This window comes from Aythya fuligula, chromosome Z (assembly GCF_009819795.1).
Source record: "Aythya fuligula isolate bAytFul2 chromosome Z, bAytFul2.pri, whole genome shotgun sequence".
Lineage (NCBI taxonomy): Eukaryota > Metazoa > Chordata > Aves > Anseriformes > Anatidae > Aythya > Aythya fuligula.
In genome coordinates, this window is record NC_045593.1 from 7,754,568 (window position 1) to 7,777,564 (window position 22,997).

Sequence of the window (22,997 nt, forward strand, 5' to 3'; positions counted from 1 at the left end):
TGACATATGTCTGGAAAACTTGGCATGTTTGAGAGAAATAGAATTGAAATTAGGAACAGCTAGGAGCAAGTCCTTCATTATCAATAATTAGTCAATTAGACTTTTTGTTCAGATTCAGATATAATTCTAAAGCACTGCACTTACTCAGTCATTATCACCCATACAAGCAGATGATGGACATAATGCACTGCCTTCACCCTATCTTTCCTTAAAAGATGTGTTCAGGAATATTGATTACACTGGGCTGTTCCACAGGGCTGTCTGGTGCAAAGGATTTGTTACAGAATATGAAACCTTTCACTCTGAAACCAGATTCACATCCAGCCCAAACGGCTGATGGCAAGTGAGCTGTTAAGTACAGTTACTTAAGAGTTTTATATTCTTTTTATTTTTATTTATTTTAATTTATTAATTTATTTTGGCAAAATAGGTGGTTCTCTGCACAGTAAAAACTTTCTGTGAGGAAAATTGATTGCTCTGAAATTGTTTTCCAATCTGGGGAAAAAAAAAAAAAAAGCACAATACACTTTCAATAGTTTGATTTCTCTTTATGAAACCCACTATAGTTGCTTCATATGGTGTTATTTCAAGATTCAGCTGTTTAGGGGGTTGTATTCTGTGGTGTTAACCTAAGTGTTTAATGCTCTGTTCTTTTACCAATGTCCTCCAGGAAGGAGGACTCCTTTGGAGGAGTTGCATGGATGTGCAGTGAACTGGACACCCTAGGAAAAATAATGTGTGAAGGAAGTGCTGAAAGTCTAACTGCATTATACATAACATATCAAGGACAGATCAAGTATTTGGATGTTTGGTTGTGGTGGGTGGGGGGGTCGGGGTAGGCAGAAGATCTTTGTCCTAATACATAAGGAACTCATGTGTGAAATCCTGCAATCCATCCTGCAAGAGTTATTTATTGCAAGCCAGGTGTTAATGTTTTCGAAAAATACTACTGGATTTCTTCTTTTCAATTTCAAAGTCCTTCTGTCCCAAGCACATGGTTCAGGAAATCAGTTATGTCTGGAAGTTTGGTACTTCTGCCACTTGCACAAACATCATTGGAGAGGACTTGATGGAGGTTGCTCCCTGATGAGAACTTGGCCCCATGTATACCTCCTGGAAAACTTGGAAGGAAACCTGGCCCCTTCAGAGTGAAGCAGCCTTCTGTGTATTCGATCTGAATTGCAGTCATGAGGTGGTAGGAGTTGCAGGACGTTGTTACCCTGAACTGTCGTCACAGCCATCACAATAAGGACAAAAATATAGCTATCATTATGGGAGCTTTACACTGCATAGTTTATCTCTATAACAGTGCAGTATGATGTGCCTAATTAGACTGTATCAGCTGCTCCACGTCTGCTACTAAAGGGAGACTTTCTTATTGTGTCTAGTCAACAGAGAGCTCTCAGCCTGTGATTTAGCACTGAAATTAAATTTAAGTATAGTTTCCCATTTGATTATCCAGCTATGGGTGACTTAAGGATCCTTTTCAATCCATTACCTCCACTAGCTGTAAACTTTCTTTAACACAGTTTCCTCCCTTTCTGTAGCAGATGCAGGCTGAAAGCTCATCTGTTTAAAGTTGGAGGGGAATGAACCCAAATAATTCCAATTAGAGGATGCAAACTTGCTGTCATTCAGTCTCCTTCCTTGACTGTCAGTTTCTGCTTCTGGGAGTCTCAGTCGAGACACAATAAATGTGATTGTCTTGAATACACTGAGAAGAACAAGACCTTTAGAAATTAATTTAGGGCAAAAAATACTTTTTTTTTTTTTTTCTTCTGTGTCAAAGCAGAACAAGTAACTGGTTTGTTGCTTTGTTTTGAGGGGAGTGGGGTGATGACCATCAAGGAAATTACACCTACTCCTTGTGTACCAATCTATTAAAAACAATGCAAAGCAAACAAGTGTATTGCTCTTCAGTAACAGTGTTTAAGGAACCAACCTGAATAAAATGGTGTCTGTTGCATGGACAAAAGTCTCAGTGGTGATCAGAGCTGGAAAGAGTTGAACCTATTGTTTGCTGAACTGTCGCATGGTTTTCATATGTGTGTGGAGAAGGTGAGTGAGTCAAGATAAGACTATGGGAGATGTTTGTTTCCTTAGCAGTCTAGCTGTTCTTGTTTTCCTCTTGGAAGTTGCTCATGTTTTGATGAACACGCTGCCTGAACCTTGAGAGGTTCAGTAGGTTCAGAGGTACAATACCTCCTCTTCAAGGATCTGGCGAGGTTGCAGGCACTCTGTAGTAACTCCAGATAAAATGTCCTCTGCATAACAAGCGTTTCTTTGCTGCAGAAACTGGCAGGTTTTCAGTATACTGCAGTAGGAATGAACGATCTGATCACATGAGACACATGTATAACTGATATAAGATTGCAATGTTGACCAGTTATACAAGAAGAGGTAAATGGAGGTGGGGAGGGAAGGCTAGGTAGGGTTTATTGCTCTGCCCTCCTATGACAGGGCATTAGCCCTTGTAGTTGATAAAACAGCTTTCTGGAAGAAATGGACATATGATTCATTGGGGTATCCCTGAAGTTCTGCTGGTCTGTAAAGCACCATGGATGTTTTGATTTGAGGCTTTGCTGGGACTGGCTTCCAGCCATTCACAAAGACAGTTAGCCCTTGCAGCAGCATGTGCAGGGTTGTGACTTTCTGGCATTAATGCAAACAGGGAGAATACTTGTGGATGAGAGTCAGGCTAAGCAGTATGCATAGTCCTCTGCAGCAGGAAGTCCCAAATCCTTTTATGCCCTTTACTCGGAGTGCTTGGCACAGAAGAGTACTTGGTACAAAAGAAAGGTACGAGACCATGGTATGACAGTAAGGGGCTTGTTCCCAGTGCTGTTGCTAGAGTAGAATTTCATGTCCTACCTTGACACATGGGTTCTCTTGAGTTCCCAAATCTTGTGCGGTCCTCCATATTTGATACTTAAGTGTGTATTCAGACAGAAAAGAACACTCATATCTATGCTGTTGCCTGCTTTTCGCAGAGGCTAAGAGGAAGTTCTTCATTAGCAGGTCAGCAGTAAAGAGTCTGGTAAAGAGGTTTTATAGTTGACTTATTGGGAATGGAATGATGGGGAAGTGGTTTGTTCTACATCCCACTTTTAAGCAGATCTTCTCTGAATCACTGCTCTTACCAAGTGTTTTTCTTTTATTTACAGGCTGTGCCTTCCTAACATACTGCGAAAGGGAGTCTGCTCTAAAGGCCCAGAGTGCACTGCATGAACAGAAGACACTGCCGGGGGTGAGTCCAGCTTGATTTCTTTTCTAAAAATCTAAAATGGATTATACATGGAGTTCCCATCTTGGGTTTGGAAGCGTAATGGCTCCAGTTGCTTGAATGATTCACTATATGTGTTGTGCAAATAAAATCAGAATACCACAGACCCACCCAAATAGTTTCCATGCAGAAAAAAAAATAAAAAATCCTTTTGCTCTTATAAGGAGTTAGGAAAAGAGTAATTAACTGGTTATGGTCTGGATTGTACCAGCTTTACTCTGGTGAGGAAACGTTTTATGCTTATGACTGCTGCAGTGAGGTGCTCACTGGTTTCTATGTCTTACTATTTTTCTTCTATGAAGCAAGGTGTGGTACTGAGAAATAAAGAAACAGATCACATTATTGAGTTATCATGGAATGAAAACATATTCCTGATGACAAAGTGGTTTGACTCAGTTACTTTAGTATTCAAGCAGCTGTAGCAGATTGGAAAGGCGGTGAGACAAGGAGAAAAGAGGGAGAAGAGACGAACACAAGATAATGAGGAAAATTATTCACATGAGCAAGATCTAAGGTTCAGACAACGCAAGCAGAGCTAAAAATAGAATCAGCATTACGTGGGGAAGACCTGCTCTACTGGGATGGGTTTCCAGTTTAGCAGTAACCAAAAGGAGGGAGATACTGTTTAGATTCAGCTGGAGCACACAGATTAAAAACAGCTGAGTGCTGCACTCCTGTGTTCTGCAAACCAGAATGAGGCTGTCTTCTGAAATCAGTGAAATCTCACTGAAATCACACTGAAATCAGTGGTCAGGTAATTAAGAGTGGGATCCTAGGGGTCCTAGGTTGCATCTAAATTGAGAAGGAATTGATCCAAAAGTCTCTTGTCTTTACTTGGTGTTGAATGACTGAGTCCTGTTTACCCATAACCTACCTTTCCTCAAAACCTGAGATACACCAGTTGCTCTGTTTCTGAAGAAAGTGTTGATTCTGCTCTGCTTGTTTCCATCATCCTGGGTCTATTTACCTAACTCTTCGCCACCTTGCCAGTACAGAGATGCCCACACACTTGCTCATCTACATCTATCTTTGCTTTAAAGGCCATACCTTATGTAAATATATACATACTTCATTCCCTAAAAATACATTTCTGTCAGCTGACAACTCCCTCAGAATTATTTTTTTTCCAGAAACTCGTTAGCCACAGATTGAAAGTAACTTGGATCTTTTGGAGTATTTAGTTTTTCTTTTTTTTTTTTTTTTTTTTGGGGGGGGTGGGGAGGGTTCTAACAGGTGATGTTTCATTCAGGGGAGAGAATTAAGACCTGGCTGTGCAGAATGTTATATGTATCTTGAACAGGGATGTTCCAGGTGTTTTACCTGAAATTTTCTGAGCTTGAAGACAGAATGTGTTTATCAAAACCAGAGTTAACTTTGTGACGAATAGGGTGCTGTGTATTTAAAAAGTGTGTATTTAAAGATGGTGAATGTCCAATTGTCTTCACTGAGACTGTTTCCCTCATTAGCAACCAGACCACTCATTTGCCCATGGAGCTTATATTTTTTTTTATAAGGTTAGTTTCGTCTTGAGGTTGATGGAAATATCTCCAAGAAAACATTGAGACTGAGCCATTACGTTTAATCAAAAAAAAGTACAGTCAGGACTTTTTAGGAAGACTTCTTTACATGTCTACATTTCTGAATCCTGCCTTGCATTTTAGGGATTCTAATTCACAAAACTCTTAAAATCAAAACTGTTTTGTACAGTGACAAAATTCAGCCACTTGAATTGAGATCAAGTCTTTCTTCCCACATTATTGTCTGATTCTAATCTACAGGTGAAACATTTTGTTCTTTAGGTGGTCATTTCTACCATTTACAGCCTTTACTGGCCACACGGATTTCAGCAGGCTTTTTAGTTTTTATCCTTTGAGGTTTTTATGCATTTGCATCTGATTAAATAGGGAACATTGAATCCTCTAAAATAGCAACCTGTTTTTTGAGAGTTCTGAGCACTGACTCCCCCCATCCCTTTCACTTCTAGTTCTGCTCATCTCAGGATTAAACCTTATTTTTCACCAGCAAACCCTCTGCATTCAGTCTTCTGCCAAGTTTCTGAACTCATCTTCTGAATGATGTCACTGTGGTTTATTTAAGGAAACTAGCCTTGTCTCTTGATTAAACTATTATGCCTGGATACTGTTTTATGGTTCCTGTGTGAGTAGCAGAGAATTATTTATGACTTACCTGACTGCGCTTGATAACATTCACCAACAATATCAAGAATAGTTCATCATAAAATAAAAAGCACTTGTAAGGTCAAGGGTCTAAGTCCTCATTCACATGAGTTCACAGATGACACATATATAACACCTTCTCTTGACCCTCTGGAGTCTGTGACACAAACAGCAGTACTGAGAAAGTATAAAAAAAAATAATTAACAAGGCTGGTCTAGGAAGAAAAATAGTACTACAGTGAGCCATTGAATTAAAATGCTTCTTTCCCTTTCATCAGTAAACTGTATTTGTCTTCTCTTTCAACGTTGCTGTTTGTGTTCTTGTGTTCTGAAACAGAGTTTGTTGTTTTAATAATATGTACATGAATGCTAATGTATGGAAATGGTGAGGCATCGGCAGTTTGTGTCCAGATTCAGACACCTTGCCTTTTAGCTATGTATCACTGTTTTTAGTGGAGTGGCTACATGCACATATTTTATAGTAATTACTTTCTGGATGTGCTCTGCAAGATGACAGAAATATGTTTCACATATTTCCATGTTATATGTGGGACATAAAGTCATCTTGTGGAATAATCAAAAGACTTCCAAGCAGGTATGTGTTGATTAATAAAGTCTTTATGGCACTTTGTTTTGGGGCAGCAAGGAATCATGACAGATATTTTGAAGCAACTAGAATGGAATGTAAAGCATAGAATTATTAGTTGAATCCTCTTCCTTGAAATGAATTAGTCTCTTTTGGATAGTTTGAAACTCTTGCCTATAATTGAAGGTTAACACAGGAGGGTGTGTATGTATGTGTAAAGAGCATTTTTGCGAACATCAGACAATCCAAATTAAAGCGTTTATTTGTGATTGTTTATTTTACATATAATAGGGGAGCTGGATGATGAAGTATATTAGTTCTTTAATAATTTATAGAAATGCTTTGATGTTGCAGTAATTACATTAAAGGTCACATATCAAAGGTAATTTGGTTGAGCAGCTGTGATGGTTTCTCAGAAGCAATCAATATTGCTGTCCGTGGTGCTGATTTCACCAAGGGGACCGCCAGATTAAAGGAGGCTTATTACCAGCCAGACAGGCACGAGGGAAATCAAGAACAGATTGGAGAGATGCACAATTCTCTTTCCCCACCTATAATTAACACGGTTCACCATAATCTGTGCTAATCCTTCATAGTGGGAAACCACTTTTTTTTTTTTTTTTTTTTTTTCCCCAACATCATAAAAAGCAAATTAGGCAAGGAAGAGTAATTTGGGGGAAAGGAAAAGAGGTAGTAGAGAAAGTAAAAGTTGATTCACCCCTGGGATTTCTGATACTGAGATATCCCTCCATGATAAAATTCAGCATCAAAAACACAGCCCATAGTGTTGGGGAAAGCATGGGCTAGGGGTGGAGAGAGTGATCTAGACAACAACAGTGCAGGGGATGGAAGAATTATCTGCCTGCAGATTTGGTATAATATTATCTATTTGCCCCACAAAGCTCCACAGGAAATGAAATCAGGGAAATAAAATTATGTTTTAAGTGTAGTCATTTTGATTACAAATTATAGTGAAGGCAACTTTTTCTCCCCTTTTTTCTTTCTGAAGCGAATGGCAGAGGATAATGCTGAGAAATGTAATTATGCTATCAAGATCTACTTTTATTTATAGCACAAATAAACTGAGCTCATGTATGATAAGCACAGCGGCATTTTTTTCCTCTGGTTCTTTGTGGCTCTCTGAGGCACTGAGAGTGAATAGTCCATGTATACTTGGTTGGAGGCACTGTCTCTTTGCATAATGTTAAAATCTTTCTGTAGGAATTGCAAAGAATAATTATGAAATTAAGTAGCTAAGAAACTGTTAACCTCAGCGACCCAAAGAGTTTATTCAGGTTGGGAAATAGGCTGGGTTTTTGTAGAGTATCTATTCCTCCTGAGGTGGAGAGAAGTACTACTGGTATACTAAATTTCTCAGTCAAGGCATCATTAGTTTTCTTTTGAATGGTTCTTTTATTCTGTCTATTCTGCCATCCAGGAAAAAAAAAAAAAAAAAAAAAAAAGTTTTTCTTCACTTATCATTGTTCTCTTAAAAATAAATTCACACCCTCAACATTAGAAGACAGGTGAGTTCATGACACTTATTAAACACATATTTAAAATAACTTGGAAATTGAACACGAACTTCAAAATAATTTAGGGGTCAATATGTTGTTGGTATAGGCTTGGTATTTGCTTAAATTTTTATATATGATGTATGTGTGGAAAGACCTCAAGAATGAGGGGGGGGAGAGGAGGAGGGAATCTTGCAAATCTAGCTCTTGAATCCTTTTAATGAGGCTTAAAATGAGATGTAAGTGTCATAGTGTCATGTGGACTTCATAAGTTCTGCACATATAGCAGGAATTTCACTGGTTGGGTAGAATTTGCTGTAATTTTAGTCTGTCTTTTTTAATGTTTCAAAGCTTTTTCCAAAAGCTTGTTAGAAAACCATTAAGCCACATATCACTCTGCACAATGTTATGCCAAAAATGGTATTATATTCCTGCACCTTCCTATTTCTAAAGTTTTCTCTACCAATGTAAATTGCAATTTGGTCAGCAGTGGCAGGCTGGATGGGTTCCATTGATTAAAGTAGCCTGCTGAACACACAGCCTGCTCACCATGCCCTTTAGATTTTGAAAGAAAACACATCTAATTGTTCCCCTGGGAGAAACATGTCTATTTTCTGAAGTTAAAAATGAAGATGAAAAGGAATAAAAACAGATTTGAGGTAAGAGACTTGCGAAAAACAGTCCTGTAGAAATACTTCGGTACTCTAAAATCTGTGGATGTCAATGTCATGGTTAAAAAGATTTTTTTTTTCCTCATTTCCTCCTTCTGACTGACCAGGCAATGATTTTTGGATCTTGTTCTGGGGAGGGGAGAGGGCAAGAGATAGAGGAAACCATATGCACTTGCCATTTGCTAAAAACTCCTTTAGTTTGACAGTGCTGTTCTGTTCACCAGATGAGATGAAACACCTGGGTCCTATCTGCTTGGTAAACATTAAAGTTCCATTTCACTAGTTAAAGATTGGCTTCTGTATCCCAACACAGCAGCCTCTAGAATACAAAGCAAACTCTCTACTGCCCCCTCCAAAGAGCACTGGAGGGAAAGAATGCAGAGCAAGCCATGTAGCAGAACCAGGATACTGGATGTGTGCTGGTGTCTCAGCTGAGACTGGTGTATTCATCACACTCTTGGTGGCTAACCAAGCTTAGCCTGAGATAACCCCAAATGGGAACCAGATGTCTCAGTTATTTGAATCTTGGTGGCACTTGAAGAATGGTGTACAAAAAAAAATTAAAGGTAGTATTGTCTTTCTATTTTGATACCTTCTGTCTCTCAAAGGATGACTTCCAAGTTATTCAACAAAAGCTTTTGCTGGACCTTCATTTGTTTTATGTGTTATTCAATGACAACTTTTTTCTCTGACATGTCTGCCATAGGAGGATCAATCTAATTTTATGTACAACTGTAAAGATGAATGATAAGTAGAAAGGATTCAGGCAAGTACAAGCTGAATAAATTATAAAGGGCAAATGATGACAGGACTGGGGGTCCCAAGAGGCAGTGATATGATAACAGAAACTAAAGACGAATTTATGATGGATGTAGTTAGCATGTACTGAGGCTGTTAATTCTTCAGGGTAGTTTTACAACTTCTTGTGATTGGAGCAATCAAAGTATTTCATTTTAAAGAGATGCTGTATATTTTCGCTTGTCTGTTCTGCATTTTTGTATGTATGGCCTCATTTATATGCATAGCAGTAAACTCCCATAGGCTAGTCAAGCTTACCTTCCATCAAAGGGTTCCTATTCTCCAAACCATAATGCCACTGTTTATGCATAAATAAATAGATGATGTGTAACGATTTGAGGGCAAACCTGGTTCTCAGTTTAAAAAAATAAAAAAGTTTCCATTTTCTTAGCACACAGCAATCAAAACAGTTCAGATCCTGCAAGCAGCTGAGCAACTTCAGCTACCTTCAAAGCCAAGCCTAGGGATTGAGTTAGCTCACAGATCCCTGATGAAAAATTGTATCTAACAAGTTTCAGGTAGGTCAAATTTTGGGCTTAAGCTACTTTAAGAGCAGCTGATACAGCATCATAAAGTTAGAAACAAATCTGATCTCAGAGCAGTTCTTGATTGCATTTCATTCATACTCTTATTTCTATCTCTTGTTCCTTATTATTAAGGGTATTTGCATGAAAATGATCTTTTTTTCCTTCCTCTGAAGGGTTGTCTCTTGTCTGTGAGTAATGCTTACTCTGGCCTACATTTGTGAATGCCATGGGTTTGATTCTGACTTCATTTACACAAGTGTAAATCAGCAGTGATCTGATTGAGGTCAAGGGATTTATATGGCGTAGGAAAGAGCAGAGTCAGCTATATTTGTCACTGCTGAAATGACATCATCGTGAACCAGTACCGTAGTTCTAAATGGGGAAACAAATTTCTACCAAGAATCTTTGCATTTGAATATCCGAATTCTCAAAACACTGAGCATCCCTGACACCTGCTGGGCCATTTAGTTGCTCTCATGGGTTTTTACCAGAGAGAGGTCCCAGCTCCAAACTGTAGGAGTTAGATCATCAGTGTCTTGGTGTTTCAGTTGTGTTTGCCAATAATTACTAATGAACCTTAAATAGTACGGTTTCCAGTACGGTCGTGCTGATTAAGGAGGTAGTAGATACACCCAGGAATAACTTCCAAGCACTGGACCTTCACTTCTACTTACATGTCCTCAGTCAGAGAGAGGGGAAGAGAAAAACAGGTGCTGTTAAAGACTGTTAACTTTTTGTCTGTACAGTCACAGGAATGGCAGTGTGAAATACTGCATAATGCTGCAGTAAAGCATTTCAGTGAAGGTGCTTCAGAGTTGCATGCTTTGGACTCTCACTGGTGGCTGTCTGCATACACTGTAGGTTTAATAGTGGTAGCTGTACTACCCATAGCTTACTTTGTAAGTTGTCTGTTCTGTGCTTCTTTATGCAACATGTATGTGTCTTCAAACCCTTCAGATACTCAGTGAAACAAGGGTAATTTTCTTCAAAAATAAAACAGCAAAATAAAAGGAAGTTAAAGACCAGAAATAGGAGTGATGGATCAAGTTTGCATTATCTGTCACCAAAATTAACATTGAAACAAAAGTGTTTTACTCTGGTTTAATTCATCTTCCCTCTATAGTAGGAATGAGAACACTATAGCACAGACTTCAATGCTGTGGAGCAGCTACACTCCCTGACTAATTTCTGGGGCAGTAACACAATAAGGACTTGGATCTTGGTTGAAACACTTGTTGTTAGTGCTACCCGTGGTAACTAGGTTAGGAACATCTAGGCATGTAGTAGTACATCTAGGCATGTAGTATGTACTTCGAGTTGTTTTGGAGACACTTCAGAACTTAACACAAACACAGTCAGAAAGCTGCATATCCTGTGTTAAATAATGCAAGTGCATCGTTAAGCCTAAAATTGTGCTTCATGTTTGGAAGATATTTTTAAAAGAATTAGCTGAGCTGCAATCTTCCTGGGAGTGGCAGAGGCTGCCCCATTTCTCTGCATGTGGCTGGCTTTTGATGGGACTTGACATAACATAACCCACTTAGCTTCTGTGCTTCCCTCATGCTGGGCTCTGCCTCTGGTGAGGAACATGGCCGTCGGGCTGCACGATGGCCTCGGCAGTTATCTGAGGGCACTTGGTCCTGAGCAGCTGCAGAGAGAACTGTGCAGTGGCATTGCATTTATGAGTTGCTGCACTTGGCAGGTTCCCAGCAATGTCAAATCGTTCTGATGAGTTTCTGTAAGTACAAGGACAAAATTAAGCCTAACCTATTCTTTCAAATGAGAAATGTGCATTTCCCATTTTTCTCTTTAATAGGAACTTCTTACATCTTGTTTCCCATACTTTTCTATCCTCTTTCTACCACGTCACCCCTTAAAAAAATATATATATTGTCTCATTAAAATACAACTCCTTTAAAAAACATACACCTTCAAATTCCTTTGAGTTCTGTACTAAATTTTGACCTTGAGATGCACACACTTCCAGCTCTAAGTGAACTCTGGTGCTCAAATGCACTTATTCCCTTCTCTTCCCTGTAGGTATGGGAAGTTACAATCCTCAGAGCCTCTGCTGCATATTTTCTTTGGCTTGTTGAGGGAAAAAAACTGTTTTGATCACTGTCTTTGTGGGCAGATTTTGGCAGAGCAAGTCTTGTTCGGCTATAACTAATATTCATTCTAAGCTCAGGTTGTTTCTTTAAACAGATGGAGTGAATTTGTTGTTTTCCTGTTGTGTGAATAGCTCAGTCATTTCTTTGCTACTATAGGGACTTTACGTAGTAAATATGTAACTTATAAGGCATACGGGCATGTGCTTCTGATTTGGTTTATAGCTTTGATCAATGGAATAGCACTTTGTATCCAGGGTGACAAAATTGGAGTCGTATTTTCTGGGCCTTTTTATTTATGGCTGGCTTACAATCAGCCCCACTGTCAAGATCTTCCCTGATAAACATATGAGAGGTTGCATGTCTTCTGTGCTACTTAGCAGTGTCCTTTCTCAATAAAGTCATGCTAGTACCTCATGTCTGGCCAAACAGTATTGTCTCCTTCTCTACTCCATCCCATCTTGCTCTGCATGTTTGTCCTTGCTGTCTCTTATCTCCTTTGTAGATTTGCTGGAAACATTACCCTGTGTTCACATAGTGCCTGCCTTGTGAAATGAGTTGAGATTAGAGCCGCTAAGGCAGAACATGTTGCTTCCCAACTACTTTTGTTTGGGAGATCATGTAATTTTTCCTGAAAAGGGGAGACACTTAAGCTACTGATCATTTTCTCGTTTTGTGATGCTGCATGTATATACATCTGGCTTGTAAATCTGATGTTTTTTGAAATAGAGGCTCAGTACATATATGCTTGTCAGTGTAGGCTCACATTGCCCAAGAGAAGAAAAAGCAGTCGGAGTGGTTTGCTTCTGTTCTTCTATAGAACAACTGGGGATCAATTTTTTCTGTGCCTGATCCTGTACAGGAGAGGGGAGGTGGTGGTGGGGAAGCCTTGCAGGCTATCTATTTTTGCAGCAGCAACCTGCAATGGCATCTTCATTGCTTGATGTTGCTGTATTTTCACCTGGGAGGGGAGAAGCAGAGATGCTCCAGGAGAAGCTGGGTACAGCATGTCACCAGCATCCAGAAGTCAGGCAGCTGCTGAGGGAAGCCTAGGGAAATGTGTCTGTGGATTCAGTACAGTTTTTAGAAGCTGTATTGCAGGCTGTACAAACGTGAATGAGTGAAACAGATGTGACACCCTTCAAAGAGAATGTCTCAGGTGCCAGTGGAGGTCCCAAATTTATCTATATTGCTGTGTTTCTCTTTTATTTTTATTCTATTAAGCCTCAAACCTTTTCCATCAGCACTCTGAGCTCAAGATGCCATAGCACAGTGGTAATGCCTCTAAAGTGAGCCTGTCCAAACTAATTTCATTGTCCTTGTTGAGTGAAGTGCAACAATTAAGAAGACAGCACAAACGGGTCCAGATAAATTGGGTATTTACAATTATTTCAGTTTGGATAATCTAATGTGATGTTCATTGTGCAGCTAAGAAATGTGCTTCTCAGTGAGGGGAACTCGTATTCTGTTCTCTCTCTTGATGGCTGTAAATTCAGAGTAGCTCCATGGACTCTAGTGGAATTTAAGCTACTTTACATCAGTGCAGCTCAAATGAGGATCTGATCCTCTTTCTTTAGGTGCCCTGCAAAGTTGCCTCCCTTTAGCTGTGCTTGTATTTTAGAGATATAGCCAGGGGAGCTGGAAGGTCATTTTTTTCTTTCCTGGGCCAGGGTTGTGTTGTTAAACTCCTTCACTTTGGGGAAATCCAGCTTTCTTTGAGCACTTCTTTGCTCTAGCACAGTCGCTCTGACTGACAACTCAAGTTACTCTCCACATCTGGCATTGCTGCTGACTTTCTGGATGGCATTGCAATCACATCTCCTCATTACCAATGCCTTGCTTTCTTGGTATTAGCACTGTGGGGCTGTATTCTAGCTTTCCACCAATTCTGGCTGAAAACTCCTAGCAATCCCAGCTGAAAGGCAGGGTATTTATACCACTCAAAGGCAGATCCCTGCTACTTTCTGCTTCATTTCTTTGCAGGATGTGTTGATTCTCCATTCCTTCTCCTGGTCAATCCAGTCCCTGCTCCTGCCTGCCCCTAACCAACATGCTGTGTTGCTGGGCGATCTTCACCAACTTAATCACATTTGGGCCCAGTGTTTTTCCTGCAGACCCTGGAGTGTGCGGTGCTTAGGCCTTGGTTATTAGTTTACACAATAAATGAAGCCCATTAGAAGAGGATAATCAGGGCTTGGAGAAGGCCACCTCACTCGTTATCTGAGGAGGGTATGTTAAGCCTCTGTAGTTATTAATCATACTTTCCCATGCAGATAGCTGAAGATTAAAAATCACATTTATCCTCTTTGCTTTTTTGTGTGTGTGTGTGTGTGCACTGATGTGCAAACGCTCTTTATTATCACTGTTATGAAAATTCACAGCCCATCCAGTCAGCCAGGAATGCTCCTGAGATGTTGCTTGAAGTCTTACACCTGTCCATGGTGGCTTGGCGATACAGATCAGAGCCACTGGAGGTCTCTCCATTTATCTGCCGGAAAACATCCTTGAGAGTCCTAGAAAGTCTCAGCTAGCTGTTATTGAATTGCAGTATCTTGTCCAGAGGCCAAGAGAGTTCTGAACAGAAGCCGACACTATTACAAGCGCCAAGTTTAACAGCAGCCCTCTTGATGTCACTTGCTTTGCCTTTTAATACCAGCTCTAACCTTGAACTTGGACTAAGAGGACGTGCAACCTTGTAGCTTTTTGAAACCTAGCCTAAACATCCTTTTAATCAAAGTGAGTGACCCTTTTTCCCTTTCTTCATTTAAAGCACTTAAATAAACAAGGATAAAATCAGCTTTGTACCAGGTGGACTTGAATGTTTATAATTTTCTTAAAGTATTTATTTCATCAGAGAATTGTCTTAGTTCAACTTTCTTTCCCCTTTCTTTCCCTAGAAACAGCTAAACAGCTCTTTTCTCTCTCTCTCTCTCTTTTTTTTTTTTTTTTTTTTTTTTTTTTTTTTTTTTTTCCCTCTCCTGGCAGCTACAAAATAATATGTTCATCAAAAGCCAGGTGCTTGCGGAAGGTGGTTGGAGTTTTCTCCCTAGAAAGACTTTAGTTGTGGAACATTTACTTCAATGCAGTTGTTTAAAGCAACAGTTAACAACTAATTTGAGCGTAACTGACTGGACAACCATCCAATGGCAGATCATATCAGGGTATAACTATTTGCATGCCCATTCCTTTTATGTCCTCTGTCAGCCTTACAGAAGCTGCATTCTAGTTTTCTTCATATTGCACTTAATACCACTTTTCTTTAAGCAGGTTTAGCTTGTAAGGTAGGAGCCCAGGTCAGTGAGATACAGAAATCCTACAGCAGTAAGTCCATAGTATCCATCATGCAAACTTAATCATCAGTTTATCCGCTTGGTAAAACCTGGATTCGCTCCATCCAACCTGAAATGTGAGTCACCAAACATCAGTCTGTCCATCCTAAGATTACTTTTCTACTGTGTGAGGAAAGTCATGTGTCCAGAATGAACAGTTCATACCATTTCTTTTACTGAAGGGAACTCATAACTTTGACTTCTTCTGGAGAAGCCTTAAGAGCAGGTGTGTGTTTCCCTCACTTGCAATGATGGTATTTATATGGAATGCTTAAGCTTCCCAAATGGTGTAATTAGCTACTCAATCTGCATATCCAATGGAGATCAACATTTCTGTCTTGACATGGAATCCAGGTGACACTGGTCTGTGTCACCTAGGCTCCTTTTATGACTAGGCTTCTTTTTATTTTGTCCTAATCCCTGATACTGTTCTTGGTAAGGCCTACTGAGTCTTGGGCATTGTATTCAATCTTTTTAAATTGAATTATTTTCTCTAGAATTAATTCAAACCCCTTCAGTCTGTGAAAGCATGGTAGTTTGGATCAAGTATTTGAGACTGATTTCTTTGACATATGTTAGGGAATTCTTTTTGAAATGAGAGGTCCAGAAAAACAGAAATAACCCACCTTTGCCTTGGTATCTAATTAAATGGAGCTAATTAAGCTTTCCCCACTGTCACCTCTTTGACTACTAGACATTTGGTTTTCCAGAGTAAGATTTTTCCTTTCATATTCATTTGTGTTTGAGTTACAGTACTTAGCACTGACAGCCCCTGTTTTTGATTACAGTGTCCTAGACATTCCTGTGATGCTGGCAAAGGATGATAACTGTTGGAAGTGAAAAGCTTTCTTCCAATATAAGGCAAAAGCTCAGGATGACTCTTGCCTTTCAGAAAAGGGTTTTCTCTTTCTTCTTTCTTGTGATTGACCTGAAAATAAATAAGGGAAGAGTGGCATCCTTACTATTACTTAAAAAAAAAAAAAAAAAAAAAAAGTGGGTTAAAAAAAAAAAAAAAGAGGAGGAATTTTTAGACTCATGCTGTACTTGTCCATACTGTATTTGACATCTGTAATAAAATTTGGGTCAGATACACTTTTCAATAAAAAGAGGCATCTTGCAAACAGCCCCTCACTTGTATTAGGGTCATGCCAAGAATAATAGAGACCATTGTCACTGCACTGAGCCCCTGTGTTGTATTAAGTATTCCTTATTCTCTTCTCTGCTTTTCTGTAAGACATAATACAAGATGCCTATCATGTTCAACCACATCTCACCAAAGGGCACAAAAGATGTTGATTAGCAAGGCTCCTCAAAGTTATTCTAATGCTTCTGAGCCCAGGAAAAGGTTGGAGCCTTTGCATTGTCTTGCTTGATCAGGTGTCCTCTACCCCTGCCTAGGTGAGAACTTCAGGAGGGAAGAAGACCTTTTGTCAAGAGGGATTTATTTTTTTCTTGCTATTACTATTACTTCTTGGGAAGGATGAATGTTTTGTGACAAGGCAGTGTACTGAGGAGAGGTGAGGGAATGATATAGTGGCATGTGGAAGAGATGATCTTAGGTAACCCCCTTTCAATGTAGTCTGCCCAGTGCCTCTCATACTGCTCACTGGTGCACAACCATTAGTCCCGTGTGCAGGAAAGGTCTTATCTGTATTATCTTAGCACCGAGGGTGATGTCCTTCTGTAGCTGTACGCTGCCCACCCATACTGGAAATGTTCATGTGATATCAAATCAGCACCAAGCTGTTCATATTTAGGGGTGGTTCTAGGCCTTGACTGCCTCACACATCTTGCCCTGCCAATTCTTGATCGGTGTCCCAGAAGTCCTAATCTGGCTCCTCTTCTGAATATCAACCTCTGTTTCTAGTCCTCAAGAATGCTTTTAACATTGAGCTTCAGTCAAGCCTCATTCACTTGTGGTAAGAACTGCAAAAAAAGAAGACCACTGAATTTCATTTGTGTCAAACTCCTTGCAGCTAGGCCATGCTAGTGAAGGGCTTATTTACCTCAAACTTCATGCCCAGAGCTGCCCTGAGATGCCTTCACTGAATCTCTCCTTTTATTGAATGGCATTTTCTGGCATAGATGGTGAAATGTAGTTTTCTCCAGGCGTGCGCCGCCTGTTCTCCTCTGTCCAAAGCCTGGTTGTGCTTGACGAACACGTCAAGAACTGTCATCTATTTGGCACTGTATACCTGCACTTCCTTTTTTCCCCTTCTTTTTCCACAGCCTACTGACATCCTTTGCTGTATTTGAGGGGGTTAGTGTAGATCAAAGTCCTCCCAGGATCAAAAAACATTCTGTGTGCAATCCTTACGGTTACAAACAAGGTCTTTCACTGTCAAACATGTTTCGGTGCATTTTCAGCAGCCTATCAGCCTTGTTTCAGTTGTAGCTTTTGATTTCACAGGGAAACTCTTTTCTGCCCTTCTTCCAAATTCATTAGGAGGGAAAAAAGGCTTAGTTTGGCTGGGTGAACAAATGAGGAACAGCTTTCTTGAGACTTTGGAGAAAGATTTAATGTAACTGCTGGGGGTTTAGTTGGCTGTGCCAAGTAGAAGATGGAGAACTTCAGTGGGGGAGAGATGTGTCTAATGCAAAAAGGAAGACAGGTTTCAAAAAGTTGCCTGTGTTATATTACTCTTTATTTCTTTTCTTTTTTCTTTTCTTTTCTTTTCTTTTCTTTTCTTTTCTTTTCTTTTCTTTTCTTTTCTTTTCTTTTCTTTTCTTTTCTTTTCTTTTCTTTTCTTTTCTTTTCTTTTCTTTTCTTTTCTTTTCTTTTCTTTTCTTTTCTTTTCTTTTCTTTTCTTTTCTTTTCTTTTCTTTTCTTTTCTTTTCTTTTCTTTTCTTTTCTTTTCTTTTCTTTTCTTTTCTTTTCTTTTCTTTTCTTTTCTTTTCTTTTTTTTCCAGTATGTATGTTCCTTCCCTGTAAGATTCTTACTCTTAAAATTACTGTTCAATATCACCTCTGGTGTTTGAAGAGTTAGGTGGGTCTGAAATATATTCTGGAAGTTGGATAAATGGCCTTCAATAAAGGATACTAATTACTATGGGCAACTATTTCTTGCGAGTCTTTTCTTTCTACAGCTTCAAGCATGCCTTTGAAGGAGATGCATTGAAAGTATAAGTATTAATGAACAGTCTTCTGACTAGCTTGGATCTTTTGTATTATACCTCTTGGGGCTTCTGAAAAGCTTTCTGTGACATAGGCACAGAAAACTGAATGCAAATAATATTTTTTCAAATCCATTAGTAGAGGTTCCTATTAGCTTTCAGCACTATGAAAACACTTCCATAGCCAAACAATTTTTTTTTTTTTTTCTAGAATATGTGATAATCCTTTGTTATTTTCAAACAACAATTCTGTTTAGACTTTGGGGGAAAAAAGTCAGATTCTTTGCCACTTCCTACTCTGTCTGAAACATACAAAAGTAGGGAGTATAAATAAGTTATACCCCTTTCTATGCCACGCTAATGCAGGGAACAGCATACTTTTTGCTGGGGCAAATAATCCTGGTACCCGATAATTCACATCCAATTACTACAAGTCAGTCATTATAAACCTCTTTAAGTTTAGGTCTGTAACTCTTTACTCATTGTGTTTCTGGATTTGGTAGTGTTCTAGTTCACCCTGATACAAGTGATGCAAAGAAACACTGAAACACTTGCTGATACGTAGCATGCAGATGAAACATTGCTTTCAGGAAGAAAATTAGAAATCCTCCCTTAATGCCCACTTCATCAGGGTCTGTTTATTTGCCTTAAGAGTCTGTTTCATTCCTAGATGGTTTTTCTTCTCTAATTTTGAGCATCCACACTTCTTAGGGTACAAGTAGTTGGCACATGGCTCCTCCAGAAGATGGGAAAAATATGGATGATGTACTCTAAACTACTTCTTGTCAGGAAGAAGGAGACACAAACCCATTTCAAACTGTGCTTAATTCTGAGGGGTTCATACACATACTAGCTTGCCTCAGCAGCCTGTCTTGAGGAGTGCATGCACAGTAAATAACTCAATTTCCCTGCTGCATAAAGTGTATTTTCTGTCTTGTCTGAAGCAAGGAGGTGCTAGTCCTCCTCTGTAGAGTTCTCTTAGTTTGGATGAGGTATTCAGGAGACAAAGTTTTCAATCAGCATATACACAAGAGAATGCCTTTCTTTTTCACAGTTAGTTCCTTAATTCTTTCATCTTGTGCTTTGCAAAATAAACCATCCTAGTGTCTAACTAAATAATTGTGAGTCCATTTTCGTGACTAAATGATCAATCTTCTGTAAGGCATGAAATGGTTACATGAAACAAATAGTAGCTTGTACTTAATGAAAATTATATGAGGAGATGTGTAATATTTGGGAGGCATGGTGTAATTAGATGGGAGCTGTGGTAAGTTTAGCTTAATTTTAACAAATTTGAGATCCATTCTGTGGATGACTGTCCACCTCTTGGTCAACCCCTCAGTCACAATCACCTTGCCTATTATTAAAGAAATAGTCAACAGAAAATCTAGGAAATCAATTTTATGGGAAATATGAAAGCTGATATTGCTAAATAGTTAAAACCTGGCATTTTTAGAAAGGGATGCATTTAAAGGTTAGCAGAATCTCTAAGAAAATGAGTATTATAGAAACCTTGTTCAAATGTATGCTGAAAGAATTATGTATATAAGCTTTATTTAAATGAAAATGCTTCTTGCAATTCTGATGAAGATTTATGCTTATGATAAATACACTAAGATTAATAAGTGATGTAAAAAAAGAACACCATCACAGAAACGAAAAGCATCAAAAAGGACCAAACCCCCCTTTCCCTGGGAAAAGGGAGGACTCTGACAGGAAGAGATTGGTGAATTCCTGCTATGTGGAACTCTTCAGATTATGCCTTAGGCAGCAGAGTTCTCACAGGGCTGCCACAAGAAGCCCTGATGACTTTCCACCATGTGCTTATTCATCACCACAGGCAGATCTTTTCACTGCGCAGACCTAAAACTGTTCTGCACAAGTTAGGTTGCTGAGGCATCTTTCTCACTAGCTGATGAAGCCCAGGATCCAGGCTGGATGTGCTATTTCATAATGTTTGAACTGGTCCCTGAGATTTTGGTGTGGGCTCCAGGCAATTTAGGGCTGAGACTGGTCTGATAGCAAACCAGTTTTGTGTACAGTTGCAGTGGTGTGAGGGTCCACTTCTCTCTGGGGTGGGAAGGGAGCTCCATGAGCATGTTGGAGCCTGAGATCTACTACAGCATGATGATGCATCCAATAGCATATGGGCTGTGTGTACATGTAGCGTATCTGCTTGATGCTGACTCACTGGTGCCTCCGCAACCACCGCTCACGTGTGCAGGAGAGGTTGTTCCTCCTTGCGGCTGAGTCCCACGGCTGGCTGATGTCATCCTGGGAGTCTGTGGTAATAAGCAGTTGTATTAAAAAAAAAATCACAAAAAAACAAATGGGGGCTTTCAGAAATCGGCATTAAAACAGGGTTTTAGCCTCCTTGTGGAGGCGAAGACAATGAAAAGGCTCTTCAGACTTTGTTGCTGCTTTTAATATTTGTGGGTTAGTCAATAGAAGTGACTCATTTTTGTGCGGAGAACTCTGCTGGGGGGAGGGAAGAAGTTGATCAGGTTTTCTGGCAGTGTGTAGAAATGCAGTGATGATTTTATACAAAGCTGGTGGGTAGATCCTTCTTAAATATGCATTCAGCAGCTGTTTTGTTCTTCTCCCATTGGAATCAGAGGAAGAACTTCATCAGGATTCCTTGGAAGTAGATGCAAGAGAATGGTGTGATCATGTCTTCTGTGTGAGCTATCTGTAGTGTCCATCCCCACTACAGGTTGAAGGAAAAGAGAGACAAGGCTTAGCAGGTTTTCTACAATTTTGCAAATGATAGCATGCTCTCATTTCCAAGGAAACTACTTTTCTTTATACTGAGAAGCTGGTGGGAGTCGTGCAGTGGGTAGGTGAATACGTTTCTCAGATGGGCTCAGTGGTGGCAGACATGCTAGTTTAACTGGAATATGCAGTCAAGTGATTTGACTTTTAGATTAAGCTCAGGCAGGTGCAATGTTTTGCCCTTGCAGTGCTTGTGTGAGCCCACTACTCCTGCCCTCTCTGTCTGGATATTCCTCTGCGCCTTATTGGGGTTTCATGTGTTAACTCTGGGCTTGCTGCTGTGGCTACCAAAAGGCTGAAGACTGAAAAGGAAACTTCTCTGGTCCTGACAGGCTCCTGAGGCCGTCCTAAGGTTGTTCCCCGTCTGTTCCATAGGGTTGGCTCTTCCCCATGGTTCACTGACTCTATAATAATGTAGAGAGCCCTGATGCATGATCCTCCAGGCTGTGGGCAGTTAGTTGTTCTCTGTTGGCCTTGAGTGGATAGGGCAAATGGGATTATTACCCATCTTCACTATAGGTTCATGGGGAGAACATCTCACCTGAGTGTTCCCAGGTCAGTGTTTGTGCACAGTCAGCTGGGTTGTTCAAATTGACTGAGCTGCTAATCTGAACAAAACTGATGGATCCGAGCCTGAAAGCAAGAAAACTGCTTCCCCGTACTGTGGAGAGATGCACGGGTGACTGTAGCATTGCTGCTGCAACCTGGGTAGGGCTTTGTAGTCTAGATGTTGTATGTGGGCTGGCTGGATGCTGCTCACCCTTGGTGCTTCTTCTGCGGAAGCAAACATCTGGGTAGGCTTTCACTGTTCTTTATGTCTGCAAATCAGGTGTTAATACTTTGAACTACTGTTCTCACACCTGATAATCCACCCTGACAGATGACAGTGTTTCTTTTGTCAATGCTTGCCTGTATTTCCCAGGTGGCCTTCTGCAGGGAGGGGAAACAGGGTTGTGGTATCCATTTCAGGCATCTATCCCCAGCCTGAAGTATGCTATCTGGAAATGAAGGATTCCAGCCAGACTTCACGCAGATACTGCACAGGAGATGGAAACAAAGAACAAGGACTTCAGCATCTCTCCTTGTTTCACAGCTTAAAACTCTGACCATTCCTATTCTAGAGTACATCTATCTAAAATCTCTCTAATCTGGTTCCCAGTGATCCTAGGAAGCATATGAAGTGATCCATATGAGGCAAGGAAGACCAGGTACTTACTACCAAGCTCACTGCCCAGGAGAAATAATGTTGTTTTTTTCTTAACCATTTTATGATTATCAGATGCTGGTAAGAATTGCTAAAGTGCCGTTTTCCCACCTCTTGGCTTTTAAAAACTGTAAGCCTTTAAATAAATTTCAGAAACAGTAACCAAGCAAAAAAAAAAAAAAAAAAAAAAAAGTATTTATCATCACCTGGTAGGCCTGGGTAGGGCTATTCATGAGAACAATCCAAAGGCCTTCACCTTGACTTCCCAACATAGTTTGATGTGATTTTAATCTGATTATTAGACTCCCGGTACATCTTGCATGCTTGTAAAAGATACATTGCTGGCAGAAACATTTTCGTTACTGGGGAAACTTTTTGTTGTTGTTGATGTATGTGTTGCCTGCCATAAATACTCATCTGAGAGGCAAAGGTCATTTGATAGCTGCTTAGCAGCTTTACTTTCTGAAATGAAACTCGAGGACTGTGTTGGATCAGCAGCAGAATGTGTAGGGGGGTGTAAAATAGAGGAGGGAGGATCCGTTCCTTACCATTGTAGCAGCCAGATTATTTTCTGACCTTTTTTTTTCTTGGCGTTTGTTGCTTTTCAGATTTTTTACTTTTCTCTCTTAACGTTCAGGATTCAGTAAGAGGTACAGAAGGGATAGCCTTGGTAACTAAGCCCCCTGTGTTTATTTACAGGGCTGCACAGTACAGCCTGTGGCATTAAGGGATGCGCTCCCAATGCCATGACCTTCTCCTGTGCCAGCCCAGGGGATTTATCTGCAGAGGAGCAGATGCAAATGTGAGCTTGTTTGCTAGGCTAACCGGAACAATTTGGTAACCAAGGGCAGTGGGTAATCAAGCCTTGACTTGGAAATTTCATTATCTGTACAAAAACCAGCCTGAGGATCACA

The 22,997-nt window shown here is 40.0% G+C and overlaps 1 protein-coding gene across 11 annotated transcripts in view; it reads left to right on the forward strand.

Moving 5' to 3' along the window:
* CELF4 (CUGBP Elav-like family member 4) overlaps positions 1-22,997 on the forward strand; it is a 700,427-nt gene that overhangs the window by 86,900 nt on the left and 590,530 nt on the right. For all 11 annotated transcript variants that reach the window (XM_032205931.1, XM_032205932.1, XM_032205939.1 and 8 more), the window contains exon 2: positions 3,165-3,247. In XM_032205931.1, the coding sequence (XP_032061822.1) occupies positions 3,165-3,247 (83 nt within the window). The remainder of the gene's footprint in view (positions 1-3,164; positions 3,248-22,997) is intronic.